At 35.7% G+C, this 22,342-nt stretch overlaps 1 protein-coding gene across 1 annotated transcript; it reads left to right on the top strand.

Moving 5' to 3' along the window:
* Positions 1 to 8: 8 nt before the first annotated feature.
* Positions 9 to 14,776, top strand: LOC6641786 (protein bicaudal D). The gene is made up of 9 exons (XM_002064525.4): positions 9 to 125; positions 439 to 1,214; positions 11,167 to 11,532; positions 11,602 to 11,739; positions 11,801 to 12,651; positions 12,717 to 12,934; positions 12,997 to 13,251; positions 13,314 to 13,488; positions 13,825 to 14,776. Exons 2-9 carry the CDS (start codon positions 990 to 992, stop codon positions 13,940 to 13,942), a joined length of 2,346 nt encoding a protein of 781 aa, XP_002064561.3. The 5' UTR covers positions 9 to 125; positions 439 to 989; the 3' UTR covers positions 13,943 to 14,776.
* The last annotated feature ends 7,566 nt before the right edge of the window (positions 14,777 to 22,342 follow it).

Raw genomic sequence — 22,342 nt, 5'->3', positions numbered from 1 at the left:
TCCATCACTAGCTTTGAACCGTCGCCGCAGAAGCAACGCGTTTTCGTTTCGCGCATGGATTTATAATTTATTTACAATAAAAGAAAAGAGAAGCACAGCAATTAAAATTGCTAGCGGTGGTGCTAGTGAGTGATATAAATGATAATAGAAATAAACGCATAAATTCAAAGTCTTCAACGTGTTGTCACAAATGACATGCACAAAATAAATGAAAGTTGTGTGTGTGTGTGGAAGAAGAAGTGTTGGAATGCAATGAAACTGTGTGATGTCATGTAGACCAGTAACAGCAACCAACAACAACAACTGTGTTCTGTTTCTGTCGTTTTAACTTCCTGCTGCTGGCCAACTGTTTTTTAGTGTGCAAAAGAGAAGGAAATAACGCGCACACAGAAATTTAATAAAAATTTATGCAATTGAGTAATTTTTTTTTTTGTTTAGATCGTCCATTTAAGTGCGTAAAATTTTCGTTTTATCTGTTGGTTGGGGCAAACGATAGAAAGAAAGAAGCAAAAAGCCCATTCCAATTTCCCATTCCACTCCACTGAATAGCAGCACAAAAGAGAAAAGGTGAAACGCACGCACACACACATCCATCCATAGAGAGAGCAAGTACGAGGTGGAGAACGGGAGAGCAGTTTGGGTGTGTGTGTGTGCAGCTGAAGTTATGACGCTGCCCACTCTGTACATGTGTGAGTGAGATTTAGTCTTGTCCACTCAACCTGCGGCATAAACAACAACAAAAGAACATAGTAAAAAAGATAAATTTATTGATTTCCCTCCAACACAAAAAAGAGAGAAAAGAGAAGAACAACAAAATATCACAATTCCGCCCAAGCAACAGGATTTTAAACGCCTCTTCCATAAGTTTGCTAAACCGTCCGTTTCTCCCTTACCCACGCAAACGAATACAAACACACACACACAGACAAACATTCCCCACATTCCTCCCTTTCCCTTCTCCCAGCACTCCCCTCAATAAGTCTTCAATCATGGCCAGTCCGAGCACAGATGGCGGCGCTCAACAAACAGTTCTGGAGCTTCGCATGGAAGTGGAACGCCTGACACGAGAACTAGATCAGGTCTCCAGTGCCAGCGCTCAATCGGCCCAATATGGACTCTCACTGCTCGAGGAGAAATCCGCGTTGCAACAGAAATGCGAGGAACTGGAAACATTATATGATAATACACGACATGAGCTGGACATTACGCAGGAGGTGAGTTGCCATTACCACATAAAAGTATCCATTATCATAGCATTCCTTCAGGTGTTCCTCCATATGCAAAATAATCGAAACCACTTCAACTTAATAAAGTGGATCAGTTCGTAGAAAAAATCCAATGCGGAGTTGAAATTGTGTGGGCTCCAATTGGTGATCATCGACTGATCGACGAACGCTTAGAAAAAATTAGATTAATGTTGTATTTATGAAGGTATTCATTCCAATAAGATTCACATTGGAACAGATTCCTATACGATTTATTGTTCATAAAAGTCAATTAAATTTAAACAATTGTTTTATATTTTTTTCATCAATTATCTAGGAGATATCAGCTTGCAGAGTTGCCGAGCTTTATAGTTATTCAGGTATATACATATCTAGTTTTTAGTGCAAATCTTGACAAAAGTAATTCGGGTTTAGACAATTTGATTGTAGTTATGCCAAATGATGAATAGAGAAATATTCAAAATCTGGTATTTTCATGAATTTATTTAAAAATTTGCAATTACTTCTGACTCCGCTGACTCAAGGGCAAACGGAAGCGGGAACAGCTTTAACTGTTTATTTTTCTTGTGGTCTTTCAATTTTGATAAAATGATAAGATTACTTTATCTACGATAAATGTATTGGATAATCGTTGTAATTTCTTATCAACAAATTTTGTGGTTTCTATGTCAATTAGGAAGAAGAATTGCTCTCTCTCTCTCTGTTGAAATTTGTTGAAATCATAGAGTACAAATGCTAATTATTACAGCTAATTATTTGCTCGTTAGGCTCATCAGCCAAGGTGTTCACTGTGGTTCAGCTGTTTCCAAGCAATGGACGGGGGCCAATGCGCTTATCTTGGCTAGCACAAAAGTTTTGCAATCGTTTTTCAATTTGTCTTGTTGGCAAAATAACTGCTAGAAACGCTCACTTTGTCTCCCTCTTTCTTTTACCAGCGTTAAGAGCTCTCTCTCTCTCTCATGCCAATGCTCTTTTATAAAATTTTTTCTCTCCGCCTCTCTCTTTCTCTTTGCAAATCAGCATCGTCTAAATTGGTCACGTGCTTGTTGGTTGTCTATTTAAACTGGGCTTGCGGTACTTTAAGCCACTTCAGTGAGCAAAGCTTTGCTGCCCCTGCCCCTTGCACCGATCATGGTCAATCAATTTGCCTTTGTTGTTGCCATTTCATTTTGCACCTACATTTTTAGCACCATATGGCAGCGGTTCTTTTCCGCTCCATCATCAGCCGAGACTACTGAGTGGCAATTAGTCTGCAACTACCGCTTGGCATTTCCGCTCGGATTTTCGACGGCGTCGGCCCTGAAGGCAGGCAAAAGGGAAAAAACTTTGTCCTTTGGCCAAATCGGATGGGCGGCGACAGAAAGAAAAAGAAACTGAAAAAAAGTAATGATTTTTTGCTCTTCTCCTTCCTCTTTGTAATTAAAAACGTTGCCATAACAATCAACTGTTGTGGCTGAGTTATATTTAACGCAAAAGGTGGGCCAGAAGGGGGAAAGGAGTTTAGACAAGAGACAATAGATTCCAATTCGCAATATGGTAATTATAGCTAGCGCCAATTCGTTTCCCCCCATTGAATATGAATTTGTTACCGATTGGAAAGAATAAGCTCTCTTTGTATTCAATCTATAAAGGCTTTAGAGACAAAACCTTTACCAGATAAAAATAATGTAAATGTATCATTATTCAGGGAACGGAGGAGGCAAATTTGATAATTTTAAACTATGGAAGTATCTACACAAAAGTCTACGTAATATGTACGATTCTTCTTTGCTTCTTTCTTTTTAATAAAAAAAGGAAGAAATTCCTCCCTTTTTTGCTTGCAAACAGGATTAATTAATTATGGTCAAAAGTGTGCAACTCTAGAAGAAAGCTTTTACGACCATCTACAGCATATATGTATATTCTTGATAATTTTTGGTTCATTATGTTGTTCATTTTTGTTCCCTCACTCTACAGAGGGATTTTCTTCTTGACACTAGCCCATGAGATTCCCAAGTTTCTAAAACTATTTCTATTGGAAACTTAAACTAATAAAAAATTTAATAATCTCTCTGATGATGCAATCAATTAATTTTCAGCTGGTCCCTGGGTGACTGGTGGCAATTGCTTTTCATAGTTCCCAGCTTGTTGGATTTTTGAACTCAACTGAACTTTGTTACATTCATCCACACACAGAGAGAAAGAGACGACCATCTTCTACTTACATATAATGCATATTTTGAAATAAAATTACACAAAAATTCCTTGCCACAAAATTGAAAGAAGACGACAACGACGTCAACGAGAAGGACCAGAAAGGGACTGCAGGCAGTTTTACGCTACTTTCTGCCTTTGCCAGCAACTTAAGGGAGGTGACATATTTCCACTTTGTAATCAAGATATCAGCCGTGGGCGACGACTCCCTTCCCTTCCCCCTTTTGTTATCTTTCTGTTGATGTAAATCAGAGGCGAATGCCGACGACGACGACGACGATGATGACGATATCAAGTTTTGTGGGCGTAAAATTAGCTTGCTAGAATTAATAGAATTTCTGTTGCCATGAATTTCGATTAGCAGAATGAAACTGACTGTGCAAATTGGCGGAACTTTGGCAGAGAACCTGCAGCTAAAATAAATATTTACATTGCAAGTGTCAGCCAGTCGCATTTCACAATTTATTTACTTCTAAAAATGGGTGTGCGATGGGGAAGGACATTTGTAACTGCGGCAATTAAAACAGAGCCCCAAAAAAACAAGAGCCATAAAACGTGGTAATGGACAACGACATCCAGCACACACACAGCACACATAACACACGACACACACAATGCAGGGCCAGTTACCAGTCTCTTCATACATACATATGGGGCCCATATTTTATGGCTTACCAAGGACAACAATTTCTCTTTTTCCGGACAAAACAGAATCAAGCAAAACGAAAGGACAAAAGTTCTTGCGTAGTTTTCTGTGTCTGTGTGTGTTTGTGTACTGGAATTGTTGCAACTTTTGCCAGAGGCAAACCACGAACAAGTTTTTAATACAAAAATTTTTAATAATTAATGCCATTTCGACAAAAGAATGACAGTAGAGTCGAGTTGACAGAATTCTTGTTAACTTTTAATAGATTTTGGTTTGTGAAAACACAAACTAAAGTTACCGGAAATGAAAGTTAAATTAGGCAAATTGTTTCCGGCATGTGTGGAATCTGAAAAAAAAGAAACTTTTACTATGTTATAAATAAACAAAATAGTTTATACTCCTGTGGTTTCTTGATTATTAAGTCAAATGATTTTCCAACCTTTTCTTGTTTGTCCTACAAAGCTGACACACCCAACAGCTAGATTAACTTACGTCAGCTGAATCATTGTTGTTGTTATTTTAATGGGTATTTTTAATGTTTTAATTATATCTAGCCCTATGGTTATTATTAGCAACATGGTCGAAGGCTTTCCCAATCCCATGAGCTATGAATTCCTAGAGGAAACTCCATTGCCTTTTCATGGTTACCACTTTCACATTAGAGAATGTGGTTTTATTTTGTTCTTAGAACCCTACCTACTTATATATTTTGCCTCCTTAGTACTTCTTACTTTATGCAACAAATCCTTAATCCTTCATAAAAACGTTCTAAATCAAAAATTTGGAATCGAATAAATCGGGCCTCGTGTCATAAAAAGGGTTTATAGATAAATTTCATTAAAATCTCCACGATTGAAGATGATTTTTATTTATTTCATTTAAAGTAAATTTTCAACTATTGAATAATATTTATGCAAATCCTTATAAAGAGGTCTTTAAGGATGTGCACCTGGGGTTCTTAAGCAGTTAAAATAGATCGAAAATATATATCTTATACTCTTTAAAGTTTCTTCATAATAACTATAAGCAGATGATTATGCGAAAGACCATAATTGAAAGCTATCAAATCCCAGACTAATGCTCATTCACCGCACATTAAAACCCCTATACGAGACACAATTGCAATTAGTATAACAGCCAAACGGTAACATCAAAGTGTCAACTAAGCCAGAGAGAAAAAAAATCCCAGTAAGCAAATAAAAGGATAGAAGAGGAAAAAAAATGTAAATCCCGACGAAAAAATTATAATGATTTGACACTGATGTTCTCTCTGTTCTGTCTCTGTCGACTCTGTCGTTGCTGGTGCAAATTGCAATTCTACGGCAATCAAACCGGCAACAAATGCCATTGCCACCATACAATGGGCGTGGGTGAAGGAGGAGGAGACGAAGCGGCATAGCCCAGCATTTGTCTCCCCCTTTCTGCCGTTGTCTGCCTCTTGGCAAGGGTTAAATGTGGCGCTTGAGCATTCTGACAAAACATGTTTCCGTTGTAGTTGGGTAGTACCCCAAAGTGAGTTGCTCTCGTAGCTCGTTGTTGTTGCTGGTGAAGGAAATGAGTAGGAAAAATGTTGTTTGCCACCGCCCCCCTCGTCTGCCAGACACTAACCCAAGGGGAATGCAATGAATTGCAAGCAATGAAAATGTAAAGTGCACAGGAATCTAGACATTCAGACTGGTCTGATGTTGGCGGTGGTGGGGTTTGAAGAGGCGGGATGCTAAGCCCACAACTTTTGACACTGATGAGCAAAATCTCGGCAAGGATGTGGGTCCTTCTGCTGCTGCTGCTGTTGTGACAATTTGAGTGGGTGGCAGCAAGACCATCTCGTGGGTCCACGCTTGCTCTCATAATGACCCTGCAATTTATTTGGTTGAACTTTTTGGCTTTTCTCAACTTGTGCAATTGGAACTATGCCAGTTGTTCTGCAGATATTATCAACGTCCTACATTATGATTATTGGCTGTTTAAGGCAAACGAATTTTTGTATAGTACAAAACAGCAGGATAAAAGTACAGTCAGAAATGAGTTTTTTTGTTTTTCTCTCACGAGCATTCACAAGGATTTCTATGTCCTGCTGCGCTTATTTTCCCATACATTTTCTTTACACATTTATGTAAGAATATTGTTTTCTGTATCCATGGACAATATGCGGCTTACACTATAAGTTTCTATGGCATATCACAAAACTATAACTGATTACGAATTATAAACCATACTAAGGTAAAATTGCATCAAATTATGCAGTCATTTTATGTTTAAATGGTGACCCCGATGACCAAATGCAGCTAAGTTGAAAGTTGTAACGATAGTTTTTTTTTTTCTTCAATTCTTTCATTTTGCAATTCATTAGTGATCATTAACTCCAACGATAGTTTTTGCACCACAAGTACATTCTCTCATTTACTACTTAAAATGTGGTGACCCCAACGAAAAATACCAACTAAAATCAATCAATTTTTAACTCGACAATCTAGCTAAAGCTCACTTAATATTTTAGATTGAGTTTATCTTTATTTATTTAAAATCCAAGAGTACTTTTTGTAGCGACTCTGACTAAAAGGCATTTTCATTTTATTTCCCTGCACACACATTTTCATCCATTTTCGTTAAGAGCATAATTTCAGTTCTTTTGTGGCAATTTCCATGCACTCGCTCGTCGCTCACTGTTCAGACACATTTTCACTGGCCGCTTTTCTCGCATTGTTGGTGTCGTTTTCTTTACTTTTTTTTTTTTTGGCGACATTTCAAATTCTGTGTGTGTGTGTGTGTGTGTGTGAGTGTTGTGTCAAGCCCGTGCATTGACATGGCCACAAAACGCTGCGTCTGAAAAATTACACACAGCCATTCCCCCCGACCCTCGGCCCCGCCACAATAACAACAAACATGATGTTGTTGTTGTTGTTTTTTGTTACAGATTTAAATTTCCATTGCGTTTTCACGCAACCATAGCTTAACGATCTGGGGCGTGGTACAATCTGCTCAGCCATTCATGGCATACTTTATCCCAAACCCCGTCAAGAGAACCCACCCATCTAACCATACATTTACAGGGTGGTGGTGGGTGAGGAAATTGTTATGATTGCGCCATCATCTACAACAAGTGAAGCATTTTGCTCCAAAAATTCTGCTCATCGTCACAGTCATACAATGCGGTGGGCATTCTGGTCTATTTTTAGGGACCCGGCAAATGTTGCACCACCAACCAAAGAGAAGAACAAGAGGATCGAACGGGGCGACAGCAACAGCTGCTTCTGCTGGCTCTGGCTGGCTGACAATAATGTGTAGGATGCGGGCATTTACCACCCATTTAGACCACTTTTAGATGGCTTCTATGTACTCTAATCCGAACCAAAAACACTAAAATATGCAGCCACACATAACAGAACCAAACGGGGCGAGGCGAGACGAGGCGGTTGGACGAGGTGGCAGGTTAGTCTTAATGGATCTAGACCTGGTCGTCTACTCAGTGCCCTGTGCCTTGTGCCTCTCGCCTGTCTGTTGTAAGCTCTGTTAATATTTGCTCGAGTTAATTAAAAATCTTTTCTAATTTGCATAAACTTTATGGCGTCATCGTCATTCGACACAATCATGAGAGTTAGTTAGGTATGGCCAAGACACTGAAACAAAATATGTGGTAAATTTCCATAAGTTAGAAATTATAAAAATCGATTATGTGAATTACTAAATATAGCTGAATAAATGTATGAATCGAAACATTTAAATTGTACATAAATTACTTTGAATTAATTTTACTTTTCTATCTACCTATTTATTAAATAAAGTTTTTTTTTTCATTTACTGTCTAAATATTCCTGATCTTTTGCTAAGTGTAAAATATAATTTAATGTGCAAATATTTGTTTTAAAAATAGAAAAAATCAAATTACCGGCACAACAAACACATGTAAATATTCAGATAAAGAAAAAATTAGGAAATTGTTATTTTGAGATACTAGCGCATTAGTTGAGGTTTCCAGCTAAAAGCCGGAAAAGTCAACAGTTTTTTAAATTTATCATTGGATTCCAATTATCCTAATTTTCACACTTGAAAAGTTATAAAAGTAATGAAAATAAATGGAAATTATAAGCAGACGCTCTTAAAAATATTACAAAAAAGAAGCGAGTGGAGGATGTAAATTGTTTAAAAATCTGCTCACGTAATTAATACGAGTATTAACTTAGACAATAAAATTAAAAGAATAAAAACTAATGAAGTAAAGATCCGAGATCTTCATACAGATTAAAATATAATGGTATAAAAACATCATCCTTCTTCAAAAATCATCTACAAAAATAAAACCAAATAGATTATTAGACTAATTACTTAAAATTAGATCTTTTCATAGCCGATCTAAGCTTTCATGTTTTTTGCTATCGATATTATTATCGCTTGTTATTTTATAAGCGATATCTTGTTTTAAGCTTTATTAATCCCAGAAATAAAAAGTGTTGTTTTATTTATTTCCCAAATAACAGCAAATTCATCTCTCAATCATTTCGATTTATTTCGATCATCCTTATAAAGCAGACCAGACTATTTCCAACTTTATATACCTACTCAAGTCTTATGTTAGTCTTTATATTTTGTAATTCTGTTAATCCCATTTATGTTAATTGTAAGTACTACTATTAAACTTAATTAAAGTGCCAACATATAAGAGCTTCCTTTTATCTCCTTCCACTTAAATGGTGTGTGTGTGGAATAAATCCCTTATGTAAGTTCTTTTGGAAACATTCCCTACTTAGATGGCGCCTAATCCAACTAACTAAGTAGTTGGAGCAATTTACTTATATGACTGAGTGTCGTGTGACAGCTGCAGCATTGTGTTTAGGAGGAAGAGTGGGAGAAGGCAGGAAGATGGGGAAGAGCTTCACTGCTTGAATTTCATTCGAAAACTGAAAAACTGTGCCGGCCTGATGCCTTGGCCTTTTGTTTGCCTTTCCTTCGTTTCTTATTACACTAATTAACGAAATGCACTTGGCTGACGGCAGGCCCCTGGGTGAGGTGGGATTTTGGGGGGTAAGATATGTGGGCGTGCAATTGTCAAATTGGGTTTCCAAAACCAACAACAACACCAACACAAACGCGTTGACGTTGTCACCCAAAGTCGTAATTATATGTGCCACAAAAGGAGATGACAGATGAAAAGAACGAAGGGAGGGATTGGAAAGGGAAAACAACTGAAAAGCCTGAAGGTTTGCTTTTGACTGCGGGGCAGTGAAAGAAAAGATTGCCGTCTGTTGCTAATTACGCGGCATTTAAAAGAAAGAATCGCAGATGGGAGATGGGAGTGTATTGGAGGAAGGGCGGAAGGAGAAAGAATGTTGAAAAAAGTTTCAAATTTTCATTTACCCCTTGCACTTTTCCTGCTACTGCTGTTTATGGTCAAGTGTGCGACGCTGCCGCCACTCATGACGACTGCCTTTCGTGCTCTTTGTGCTGCGGTCGGTCGGGTCGGGTCAGTTTTGATGATGAAACTTGTGTGAAGAGGAGGCACGTACTTGAAATGGTCTGAAATACTCGGTTGAGATTTCAATTAAAGTCCGCCACAAAAGTTACGTTAACTACGGCCACAATACTGGAGCTGGGGCCCTCTGCGCCTGACCATATGGCTCTAAGGGCTTGGCTCATAAGCATTATGTATACATATAAGTATTTCACCTATCCTCTTTCCTCTCCATCCCAGCTGTGGGCAATACGCTGTTTGGTTGTGGTCATGTTGTTGTTTTGGGTGTGTCCTAGCCTTGCCTTGTCGGGATGGTCTCTCATTAAGCTTTACGTTTAACTTAGTGCGGGTATTTTTCAACACTTTTCTCGGCTTATCCACCACCAAAACCGTTTGCAATTAACGAAAATCCAATAAATGCGAGGAAATTGTTTTTTCTTTGAATGCTGCATTCATTCATGGAATCCACTGGGAGAACTCTGAAAATCAACAAAATTATCACTCAAACAATGAGTCTTAAGCCGAATATGAAATACATTTCTTTTTAGTTGAAGTTAAGAACTAAAATGAGAATGATAAAATGTTTTAAATAAGCTTTAGAATTTTACAAATTTATTAAAGTATAGAATCCTAATAATACTTTGTCTGTAAACAAAATTTTTGCAGCAAATTAAATGGTAAAATTGGTTAAGAAAAGGAGCTAAAGATATCTGAGATAGATGTCTCAAATAGGTCATAGTGTCTCGAATACCAAGAGATTATAAATATATTGAGAGATAATACAACCTTTAAAGAAAAACTTTCTGTATTCTTAAATTGGTTAAAGACATTCCACAAAAGCAGTTCTTTTTCACCCACTTTTCCACTTTTCTTTTTTTAATAAAACTTCTGATCACATACGATTCGTCGTCCATTTTCATTATATAGTCATAAATAAATTTATTCTCTAATCATAAATTAGTCCTTTTTCGGAAAATGGTACCCTAACAATTCTCTTCGATGGGTTGGACTCCTTTTAGAGTCATAAATAATTCTAGTCATAAACTATTTAAAGCTTAAATTTCGTTATTATAATTGATATAAATCAGATTTAAAGCATTTTCGAACAAGTCTTGTTGTTGTTTTTATCTTGTCTTTAACTAATCATAGGCTAATAGACTCTTCAAGGTGATTTTTTGTAAAAAAAAAATCTCCCAAATCCTGGGTGGACTCTTAAAAGAGAATTTTAACTTCAAAAAGGCAGGAAAGTCAGCAAACGAGAGAAGAACCCTTTAAATAAAAGTCGACCATTTCCATGAAAAGTTGATGGACTTTTCCAAACAAAGTCTGGCCAAAATGAGAAACTTAATGAAAAATGTAGCCCAGTAGATTGGGGAGGCGTATTTGCCGCCGCATCATCAACAAACAAGCCGTGGCAGGAGGCGCAGCAGCAGTAACAAAGTTCCCTAGTGGCAAACGCCCACGCCCATTTTTTCCCCCCTTATAGTCACGATAAGGCTGGCTTGCTTACACATGCAAATGACTGCAATAAAAATGGCAGCCAGGGTGACGGCAGGGGCGGTTGGAGCGGGAGGGGGAAAAAAAAATACGAAACTTTTATGATTGCTTTGCTTTAGTCACTTTGTATTCACTTTATTCAACTCTCTCCTTTACAGGCTCTTACCAAATTCCAAACCTCGCAAAAGGTGACCAATAAAACAGGCATTGAGCAGGAGGATGCTCTGCTCAATGAGTCTGCCGCACGAGAGACTTCACTGAATTTACAAATCTTTGATCTGGAGAATGAGATCAAACAGCTGCGCCATGAGCTGGAGCGAGTGCGCAATGAACGGGATCGCATGTTGCAAGAGAATTCCGATATTGGTCGTGATAAGAGCGATAATGAGGCGGAACGTTTGCGTCTCAAATCGGAGTTAAAGGATTTGAAATTCCGTGAGACACGGATGCTCAGTGAATACTCGGAGCTAGAGGAAGAGAACATATCACTCCAAAAACAGGTGTCCAGTCTGAGAAGTTCTCAGGTGAGTTTTGAAAGTGAGAACAAGAATCAGAATCTCTGTAATTTATTAATTTCCCTTTCGTTCGACCAGGTGGAATTTGAAGGTGCCAAGCATGAGATACGTCGTCTCACCGAAGAGGTTGAACTTTTAAATCAACAGGTCGATGAGTTGGCAAATCTTAAAAAAATAGCTGAAAAGCAAATGGAAGAAGCTCTTGAGGCTTTGCAGGTATGTGCTACATTTTCAATTGAATTCTCATATTAATCGTTTGGTTTTCTGTATATAATAGGGTGAAAGAGAAGCTAAATATGCACTGAAAAAAGAGTTGGATGGCCATTTGAATCGCGAATCCATGTATCATATTAGCAATCTGGCCTATAGCATACGTAACAATATCGAGGATAATGCTAGCAATAATTCCGATGGCGAAGAAGAGAATCTGGCCCTGAAACGTCTTGAGGCTGATTTGAGCACTGAGCTGAAATCACCGGATGGCACCAAATGTGATCTCTTCTCGGAAATTCATTTGAATGAGCTAAAGAAATTGGAAAAACAATTGGAGAGCATGGAGAATGAGAAAACCCACTTGACAAGCAATTTAAGAGAGGCCCAAACCAGTCTCGATAAGTCACAAAATGAGCTACAAAATTTCATGTCACGCTTAGCCCTGCTGGCTGCCCATGTCGATGCCTTGGTTCAGTTGAAAAAGCAAATCGATGTGAAAGATGCAGACAACCAGACGGAACAGAAGAAGGATGAACTGCAGCAACAGCTGCGTGCCGTGATCACTCAGTATGCCAATTGGTTTACACTCTCCGCCAAGGAAATTGATGGCCTCAAGACTGACATAGCCGAACTCCAAAAGGGCTTAAACTACACAGATGCCACAACCACTTTGCGTAATGAGGTCACAAATCTGAAGAACAAATTACTCGCCACCGAGCAGAAGTCCCTGGATTTGCAGAGTGATGTTAAGACGCTGACACATATCTCCCAGAATGCTGGCCAAAGTTTGGGCTCAGCACGCAGCACTTTGGTGGCTCTCAGTGATGATTTGGCTCAGCTATATCATTTGGTTTGCACTGTGAATGGAGAGACGCCCACAAGAGTCCTTTTGGATCACAAGAGCGAGGATATGAGGTGAGTGTTGTCTACGTTTCCAGTTATGCAGTTCTCTTTAATATAAATGGAATCTTTCGTAATAGCTTTGAGAATGACTCTCTTTCGGCCATACAATCGCAATTCAAATCGGATGTCTTTATTTCGCGTCCCCAAATTGTGGAAGATCTGCAGGGTCTAGCAGATTCTGTGGAAATTAAGAAATATGTAGATACAGTCAGCGATCAGATAAAGCATCTTAAGAACGCCGTTGAGCATACCATCGATATGAACAAACACAAAGTGCGCACCGAAAGCGGAGAGAGTAAGTCTAGTACACCCTAATCATTTAAGAGTAAAAACTAATGCGATTGTTATACTTTTTAGCTCCGGAAAAGGTCAACAGCGAGGAAATGGAGGAACTGCAGGAGCAAATTGTAAAACTCAAGAGTTTGCTATCTGTCAAACGGGAACAAATTGGCACATTACGCAACGTTCTCAAGTCAAACAAACAAACCGCCGAGGTGGCTCTCACCAATCTCAAATCCAAATACGAGAACGAAAAGATCATTGTCAGCGATACCATGTCCAAGCTGCGTAATGAACTCAGGCTACTCAAAGAAGATGCGGCCACATTTTCAAGTAAGTAGTTTCATGTAAAAACTATTGAATTTGACATAATTCAATTTCAATTTCTTGTGCAGGTCTTCGTGCCATGTTTGCTGCACGTTGCGAGGAGTATGTAACCCAGGTGGATGATCTCAATCGTCAACTGGAGGCAGCCGAAGAGGAGAAGAAGACCCTCAATCAGTTGCTTCGTTTGGCCGTGCAACAGAAATTGGCCTTAACCCAACGTCTAGAGGAAATGGAAATGGATCGGTGGGTGCATTTGGGGCGCTAAACCAAGATATCATCTTCTCTCATAGATAAACCAATCAGAGTCCCTTTAAGTATATATCAAATCCCTTCTCTCACAATATCCTCAAAATTTTTGTGGGCAAGCAAGTTGGTAAGCAATTCACAATGTGAATAATCCATCCTACGTTTTGCATGACCTGCCGATCAATCCTGCGCTGATGTTGGACCCCTAGTCGCCTAACTGCTATGCCAGCTTATGTATTTATTAACCCATAAACTTTCTAAATTTGACTTCTGATGTTGTTATATAGACATAAATGCAATAAATAATTCTTATTTTTCATCTCGTTTGTGTAGTGAAATGCGTCATGTGCGCCGTCCAGTGGCACCACAGCGCGGATCTAGCGGCAAATCGTCGTTCAGTACACGTCCATCGAGCAGAAATCCAGCCAGCAGCAATGCGAATCCCTTCTAACATAAAATCAGCGTGCAGCGTAAACTTTTGGCTTTAGTTTATACTTTGCTTAAGTTGTAAATTCATCTAAAAAACGATATAGACACCAGACACACACATATATTTATATGTATAATGTGACCGAAAGCAGCTATAACTATATTTCTTTAATCTGCAACAACAACAACTATTTACTCTATATATATTATTAAACAATTTGTTTCTATTTGTATTTATTGAAAGTTTAGTTAGATAAAAGAGAACAACATGTCGATTTTGTTTTGTGTTTAGGCAAAAAAAAAAAATAAAATAAAACAGCAGATCATCAAGCAACCAACGGTTATTAACGGTTAGTTACTTAAACGTCCAATTAATTTAATTAAAACAACAAAAAACAAAACAAAAAAAACGTATATCAAAAACGAATTGTATTTATCCATATATACACAATAACAAATGAAAATGTATTCTAGTTTGAGTTTTGTTAAATTATGCGTTGATTTAATCATTATATATATACATATTTACCTATATTTTTGATTTATCAACGCTGTGCGCGCGCTCTAGCGAAATGAAATGAAACTTAACAATGAAATTGATGAAAATTGATATTTGATGGCAATTGGCAAATGAAAACTAACTATGTATTAATTGGCCTGCCTAAATGATAACTAAGAGTATTTACTATAACACAAACAAACACACCCATACCCATACACACACACACATACATATTGTACGTAATAAGAACAAATTGAAATGAGATAATACCCGTTTTTGTACCAATTCGATTTGACGAATGTAAATGATAATGGATACTGATTATCGGTTGTCTTAAAGACATCGCCAGAATGTTAATTTTTTGTGCGTATTTGCAAATGAAATTCTAGAAAATTAATTATTGTTTTGCAATGGATTATAACAACAACAAAAAAAAAAACGTAGTTTTTTTTCCTCTTTGTTTATTTGTTTAGCATAAACTGCAGAAATAGTATAACTTATGATTTGTGCATTATTTTAATTTAATTAATAAAACTATCACACAAAAAAAAAAAAAAAAACAAAACATTAAAAAACAAACCAAGCTGAAATCCAAGAAATTAATTTTTTTTTTAATTTTATTGTTTAACATTGGGATGCAGAAATATGAGATATGTAATAGGAAATTGTTCATGAAGTTATTTTAACTGGGAAGTGTTATAACTAAACAGTTTCAATTCGATTTTGAATATCTTATGCATTTATTATCTTTCTTTCAGAGTTTCGACTATCAGAGAAAACATTTCTTTTCTTTTTCTTATCGGGGAAAGTCGTATCAAGATTTCCTATTTCTGCATCTTTTATTCAAATTTTTTTTTGAATATTGTTATTGAACAAATACAACTCACAAAAATAAGAAAACACACAAATTTATGCAGCTTAATCCATATTTATATAGCAAACAAAGCGTTAAAGTTTAAACAAATATTATTATTGTAGCTAATTAAACATACACAATGTAGTGAAAGCAAGTTCTACTCACAAAACAAACTAGAAAGTAGTTAACCATCTCGATTTAAATGGAATCTATGTTGCTATAACTTGCGTTTAGTGTTTATATTTTTTCGTTTGTTCACAAGAAGTCTTTATGAAAAAATATTATGGAAATATGCAAATGGATATACCGTATATTACCGTGTAAATTACCGAGCCATTAAATTGAATTTATATTTAAATATTAACACAGACAGACTCATACTAACACACTAACACACATGTCATGCACACACACACACATCGTCCACAAAAAAAGAAACAAAAATTACATGGTAAACATATTGTAAATATACTTATACAAAAGTTAGTAGTGTTTAAAATAGTCCAACAAGAAATCAAGATGAACGACAAAATGCATACATATTTCAACAATGATTTTATTGTAATTTTTACCGTCCCTTTTTGCGAATGTGAAAACAAAGGAAACTTAATGAACAAGAACAAAAACAAAAAAAAAGTCTATTTATGCAAAAAAGAAAAACTCACTGAACCAACAAGAAAAATACATACCAAAAAGTCATCTTTGGATCACCAAAGTTTTTATATTCTTGCAGAACCAGAAAATAAAGTCGAATTCCTTTTGATTCCTAGTAAAATTAGGAAATCCCTGTTGACCTTTATAAGAACTGATTGATTCCGACTTAATTGGGTTATTTTTAAAACTAAAGGGAAATCTTGACCGTCTCAATGGTCTGATTCAAACTAATCCAAAACTTAAACCCATCGTTAAAATACTTTCAGGTAGCAAACTTAATTTGTAATTTGAAATTTATTTGTAATAACTGCAAGTTTATAATGAAACAATTTTTTAATTTTCATGTTCAATCTGCAACAGTTAAAACAACAAAACAGAATCATCGATCTATCATGTACACCCAGAAAACAGGCCAAAATATTTGATAGCCAATATGCATAATTACTAAGTACTAACAAAAATACTTAAAAATACTCAAGAAGAATATTTCAATTAGTGACTAAATATTAAAAAACAAAAACTAAACCAAAAAATAGTTTTCTATTTCACAACAAACAATACAACAAAACAAAAATAAAAAAAAATGAACAATTTAAACATAAAGAAAATAAAGAGGAAACGAAAAACCAGTTGAATATAAGATTTGATGAACATTTAATATAAGTATATAAGTTTTATGCATGTGCTAAATTTTGGAGAAGAAAATGAGGAGAAGAAATGCCAGCAAAAAGAACAAAGAACGTATGAGAATTCTACATAAATTATACATATTAAAGTAATAACTTATTACACAAATATGTGAAAAATAAACAAATTAGCAAATATTTCGATATTTTGTACATTGTTTTCATTTTAAAGGTGAGTATATTAATGCACGGCCGCCGAAACGATTCATTTGAGAAAATATTTTGATAAACATCTTAATTTAACATTTTATCGATTAGTTTTAATCGTTAAAACGAATTTAATTATAAACCTTTAAGTGCCGGGGATTACAGGTCATCCATACACATAGGATTACATGCCTTTACCTAGTTATTAAAGAAAGAATTTATATTTTCGAAATGTAAGTAAAAGTAACTACAAAGAATTTAAATCAATATGTAAGTACATTTGGGAGTAGATATTTCTAAGAAAAATGGAATTGCAAGCTTTTTCCCATGCTTTGACTCGAATACAAATCCGAGAGATATTAAAAATATATCATATTAAAATTAAAGATGTATTCATCGGAAAATATTTCCCACGTTGTGATGATTATTTTGATGTAATCGAAAAACGAGATGTGAAGAGTCACGCGGCCATCGTCACGCGGCCAACAAAACTACCGATATTTTAGCCAGGCGAACAGAAGTAATTAGAAACGCAACGATTCTCTATCGAAATACGGAAAAACACAACCGATACAAATAAAACAAAATAAATGTATGAATGTATATGTATGTATGTAGATACATACACATTTAAACATACGCACTAAGTCGAGGGGGAAAAAAACTCAACCCCCGGGAACATTGAAACACTGAGCACGCCCTCAATGTTTCATAAATGTGGACAGAATCGATCGAACCAATAGATAGAGTTATATAAAAATGCATGTACATACATACATATGTATGGAAGTGGTTGAAGTGAATTGGGAACAAAATGCAATGTTTTTTGTTTTGTTTTTGATGCAGTTTGGTGAAAGAAATGAATAAAACGGCAAAATGGGTAACCTGGGAGGGTTATGTTTCTTCCAAAAGGGATGCTTTTTTTGGTTTTTAATAACATTTGATAAATTACATTTATATATATTTGAAAATTAAGCAAAAAGTCTTTAATCTATTTATTTTTCAGTATTCCAGTGTAACTTCCTTGTTGTATTGCTTTAACTGGAGGGAAAAGTGAGCTGAAAGAATAAGTTACTTACTTACTATTAATTCCCCAGAATCCATAGATACTATATTTTGAATAAGTAATTTTAAAACTTCGTTGGAGGACGACAAAACCTTTTGAGAATTATTGAAAATACAGTATTTTATTTCAAACAATTTCTGAACATTAATGCTCCCAATTCACTACTTGTATTAATGAATATAAATTCATGGTTCATCAAATATTAATTTCTTATTAAGTTTTGTATTAAGTACCTACATATTTTTTTTTAACAATTATTAAAAGTTCGCCGTAGTCGTTTCCATAAAGAGCAACTTTTCTGTAATAGAATTGTTTTTTTTTCTGTTTAAGAATTGTTTAAATTATAAATTAAATTTATGAAAATCATTAGATAAACTTAATAAAAAAATGGTTAGAAATTGGTAAAACTTTATACAAAAGTATGAATTTTTAAAATACATTTGATATACATTAGGGCCTGTCTTTTTTTAGGCCCAAACCAGGAATTTTTTTCCTGGCGAAGAATTCGATATTAGTATAAGCTTAGTACGTTTGTTTAGGTCCAATTGATCCGTTCTAAAGTACACATAAAAATCATAAATAATTTATTATTATTCAATTTTAATGAATATAGCTTAACTTGTAAAACAGTGTATATACACACACCGATTAAATAAAAAAAGAATAATTTCTTAAATTAAAGTATAGAAAAAAAAAACTAAACAAAATTGGCACTTCTAAGCAAATTGTTTACTTTAAAACAATTTGTTTTGCTAATTTGGATACGATAAACTTATATTTTTCCATTGATCATTGAAAAAATGAAATATGAAATTCAAAAACTTTTATATATGCTGAATGACATTGCTAGTAAGTCCATTTGTGTTCAAAAAAATTTCCTATTATGCTATACTCAAATCCTCCAATAATGATTAACACTAAATTAAATAAATAAATTTTTTTATAAAAACGAAAATGAGACCAACATTTAACAATGTCAATACAAGATGAAGCGGAGCGGATTCCCCATAAGTTTAGATGACGTAAATCCAACACAAAAGTGAGGACAACTGCTTCGATTAGTATTCCGTGCGAGTGAGTCCCTAACCTCATCGGTGATTCATGTCATCTCTGAGTTTTAAATGCAAAAGCCGGTTATTTTTTAAGTATACATGTCTTGCCAGACCAGGCGAACAGAAATCAGTGGAGGGGATTATGCTCTATCGATACCGAAAACACAAACACACTCACACACAGGCAGAGGCACTCGCTTCCATGCACACGCATACACAAAACACGGAACAGAGATACACACACACACACACACATACGGACGTCAAACGCTTTGGTTGGTGTTGGTTCTGTGCTACACTTTATTGGTCGTCATTCCGCCCAGTGCCTGCATGCGGAACTCTGAAAATTTTGTGTTGGTCGAATCGCACAAACTTGGTAACAGGGGAACAGAATTTGTAGCATGTGCTTGCCCTGATATAGTTGGATGGCAACTCTTATTGGCTGCCTGGCCCCGTCTCAGCTGCTGCCGTTTTGCCGCTTTTGGATTTGTGTGTGCACACACACACACACAGGCATTGTTTTTAAATGATAGCAGTCAGCTGTTTACTACTGGTGCGACAGCAGAAGACCAACCAGAAATGTTTAAAGAGAGGGATAAAAGCATTACTGGCCAAACTGAATTCAAACTGATACAGAAACTGGCCCAGGCATAGGCCCAGGCCATGGCCCAGACAGAAGGGCTTCTTTGTTAGATGGACAAACTCAGTTGGCCTCAGTTGATTTAAATTTGGAAGGGGGGCGAGTAAAGAATGGTGGTGCCCTTTTTGAAGACAACTGTACCTGAGCGATTGCATTGATCTTGCAATCACTTGCGTATCCTGTGAATCTCCCTCTCTATCTGTTTGTGTGTGTGTTAGTGTGCAACTGGACCTGGAGTGGACAATTATGTGGGTGGAGTTCATGAAAATCATGTCGTATTGGCCATCAGGCCTATTGGCAGTTTCGAAAATTGGCAATCACATTTGTAATTGGCCTCGCTTACTTTTGTCTCTTTGTTCTCCCCCAACACTTTAATTTTCATTCCCATTCATGTGTACCCATTCCAATTAAACTTCAGTGGAACCCCAAAAAGCTCAACAGGTGTAGCTAAAAGTCTTTGCTGTTGGGTGTTAGAGGGAAGCAAAAAAAAAACAAGCAGCCCAGAATTTATTCAAAAGATTCTCCCACGTACACACACACACTCCTCACACTCGTACTAAACACACACACACAACTTCTACACACACACGTCTTCTACGTACACGTAACAGACACCTTGCGACTTTTTTCCGCCTCAAATTTGTGTAGTGCGATTTGTTGTATCGCGCGTCATTTAATAGGCGCTCAGCAATTTCAGTTAGTTGCCGCGTGTGCATTTTTGTCGCCCACTCAAGACATTGTATTGCGACTTTTCTGCGCAGTCGCCATCGAAAAGCTCTTGGCTCTGCCTCAGTAAGCACGTTGACACTAGGTTGTGGGTTTGTGTCTTTGCTAGACATGATGATAATAGCTTTTGCATAAACGAGGGATGGATGGTGTCGAAATAAAAATGGCTGTTAAATTTGAAATATAATTTTGTGCCTGAAATCTATGAGAAAAATATGAATGAAATGGTATTAGTAAAGGTAAAGTCATTTTAGTCAATACTTTTCAGAATAACTGTACATTTATTATTGATCCGCACTAAAAGCAGAGTCGATCTTGTCACCTCAGTCGGTTGATTAATGTTTACATATTGAACATCTCTAAAACTGTCATTCTGAATCTAGAGACTCGTATAGTTTGTACGCAAAAGTTTGTTTCACATTTTTGTCACTCCCACTTTCACCACCGTAATTAAAAACAAAGTGGTTTTCTCTCTCAATAGTAAATATTCTAATTATTTAATTATTTATGTCACACTAATATTTGTTACTTTTATCTAACAGGGATAGATAGACTTACCACACTATTTAGGAAGAATGACGCATTTTTTCAAATTTTTAAAACCAGAAATTATAAAAATAATTTATTTATGTGTGAATTATTCACAATTACTATACATCGATTTTGTTCTTTTTATACATTTAATTTAAATCGAAATTGTACGAGAACTATGTTTTTGCACCAAGGAAATAATCAATGATCTGAGTAAGTGATCACATTCATTCTTCCTCTTCCTTGACAGTAAATAATTGACTACTTTTTTCCAATAGAAAACAGTTTTGTAGCTTAATTGTTTTAGAAAGTTATGTATTTTAAAATTTAGTCGAACTGTCTGTGACAAGCGGTCATGCCCATACAACAGTCAGCTGCGACACACGTCAGCGATTACTTCATCAACAAAATTCGAGTTGACAACAATGTTTTTTGATAATGTCATAATAAACAGAACAGAACAGAACAAACCAAAAGTGAGTAAAATGTATGTAAATATAAAAAGCACCTCAACTTTGTTCCACAACCCAAATTATTTGTTTTACAGTAAAATATACTTACTAATTACACAATATGTAAATGTAGCTCCCGAAATAATTCAATAAATATTTCAATAAATGGTCATCATAATTTTTGAAATAGAATTTTTGTAAATTTGATTTTTATGGCAACAACTACCTTTATTCGAATTGAAAAACTTATTTGTCCAGAAAAAGAATGTCCAGAAAAGAGAAAGAAGGTAACTTTATCTGCTAGGAATTTGCATATTGCAATTGTAGTGGGAGACATTTCAAAAACGTTAATTCATTCAATAATTTCCTTAATTATGTTTTATTTCCCAAATGATTTTCTATTTTAAATATCATAAGCCCTACTTTAATATGGATTTTTTAACAGAATAGAATGAAAACTTCGCGTTCTCTGCGTTACAAACATTCGATCAATAATACCCTCAAGGGTATAAACTGTTTACTTCTTTTCTGGAATTTGTTTGTTAAATGGGTTATCTTTATTCTTATATCCACATGACTTTCTCATAAATTGAATGTATTGTAACCTTGAGTTGACAAAAATTGTCGAGCAAACAATACCAACCAATACAAATATGAATCTAAGCCCTGGACAAGAGAGAAGGCTCCACCTACTAAATATTTGTATTAAAAGCGAATGGAATTACTAACTCTTTTTTTTTGGGAAAAACTGCGGCCATTCGATTAAATGGAGATTGCTTGCATAACAATAAAGATCAGAAATTAACTTGCACAATATTTCGTTTTTGATAATCATTTGAATTGCACACAGACAAATTGCGAAATTTGTCAGCTAGTTGGGTGAAGCAAATTAAGTTTGATGAAAATTAGATGAATCACTTAATTCAAAAAGTATACAACATTAAAAATGATTTATTGTTAAAGGTGCCAAATCGAAAAATAAAGTTTCATTATCAAAAATATTACAAAATATTGATCAAATCGAAAAATAAATAAATATTACACATGAGTAAAGGAACATATAAAACTCTTGCAATACGTTATTATTTTTAAGAGCTTACTTCATTAGAT

The sequence above is a fragment of the Drosophila willistoni genome (assembly GCF_018902025.1).
Source record: "Drosophila willistoni isolate 14030-0811.24 chromosome 2R unlocalized genomic scaffold, UCI_dwil_1.1 Seg200, whole genome shotgun sequence".
Lineage (NCBI taxonomy): Eukaryota > Metazoa > Arthropoda > Insecta > Diptera > Drosophilidae > Drosophila > Drosophila willistoni.
The sequence above is the reverse complement of the archived record's forward strand: the minus strand, read 5'-3'. Positions and strand labels throughout refer to the sequence as shown.

Bases quoted from the DNA above. Each gene is read 5' to 3' on its own strand.
- LOC6641786 (XM_002064525.4), top strand. From the start codon at position 990: ATGGCCAGTCCGAGCACAGATGGCGGCGCTCAACAAACAGTTCTGGAG. The intron at 1,215-11,166 runs GTGAGTTGCCAT...TCTCCTTTACAG, and splicing joins AGCTGGACATTACGCAGGAG to GCTCTTACCAAATTCCAAAC. The intron at 12,652-12,716 runs GTGAGTGTTGTC...CTTTCGTAATAG, and splicing joins CACAAGAGCGAGGATATGAG to CTTTGAGAATGACTCTCTTT.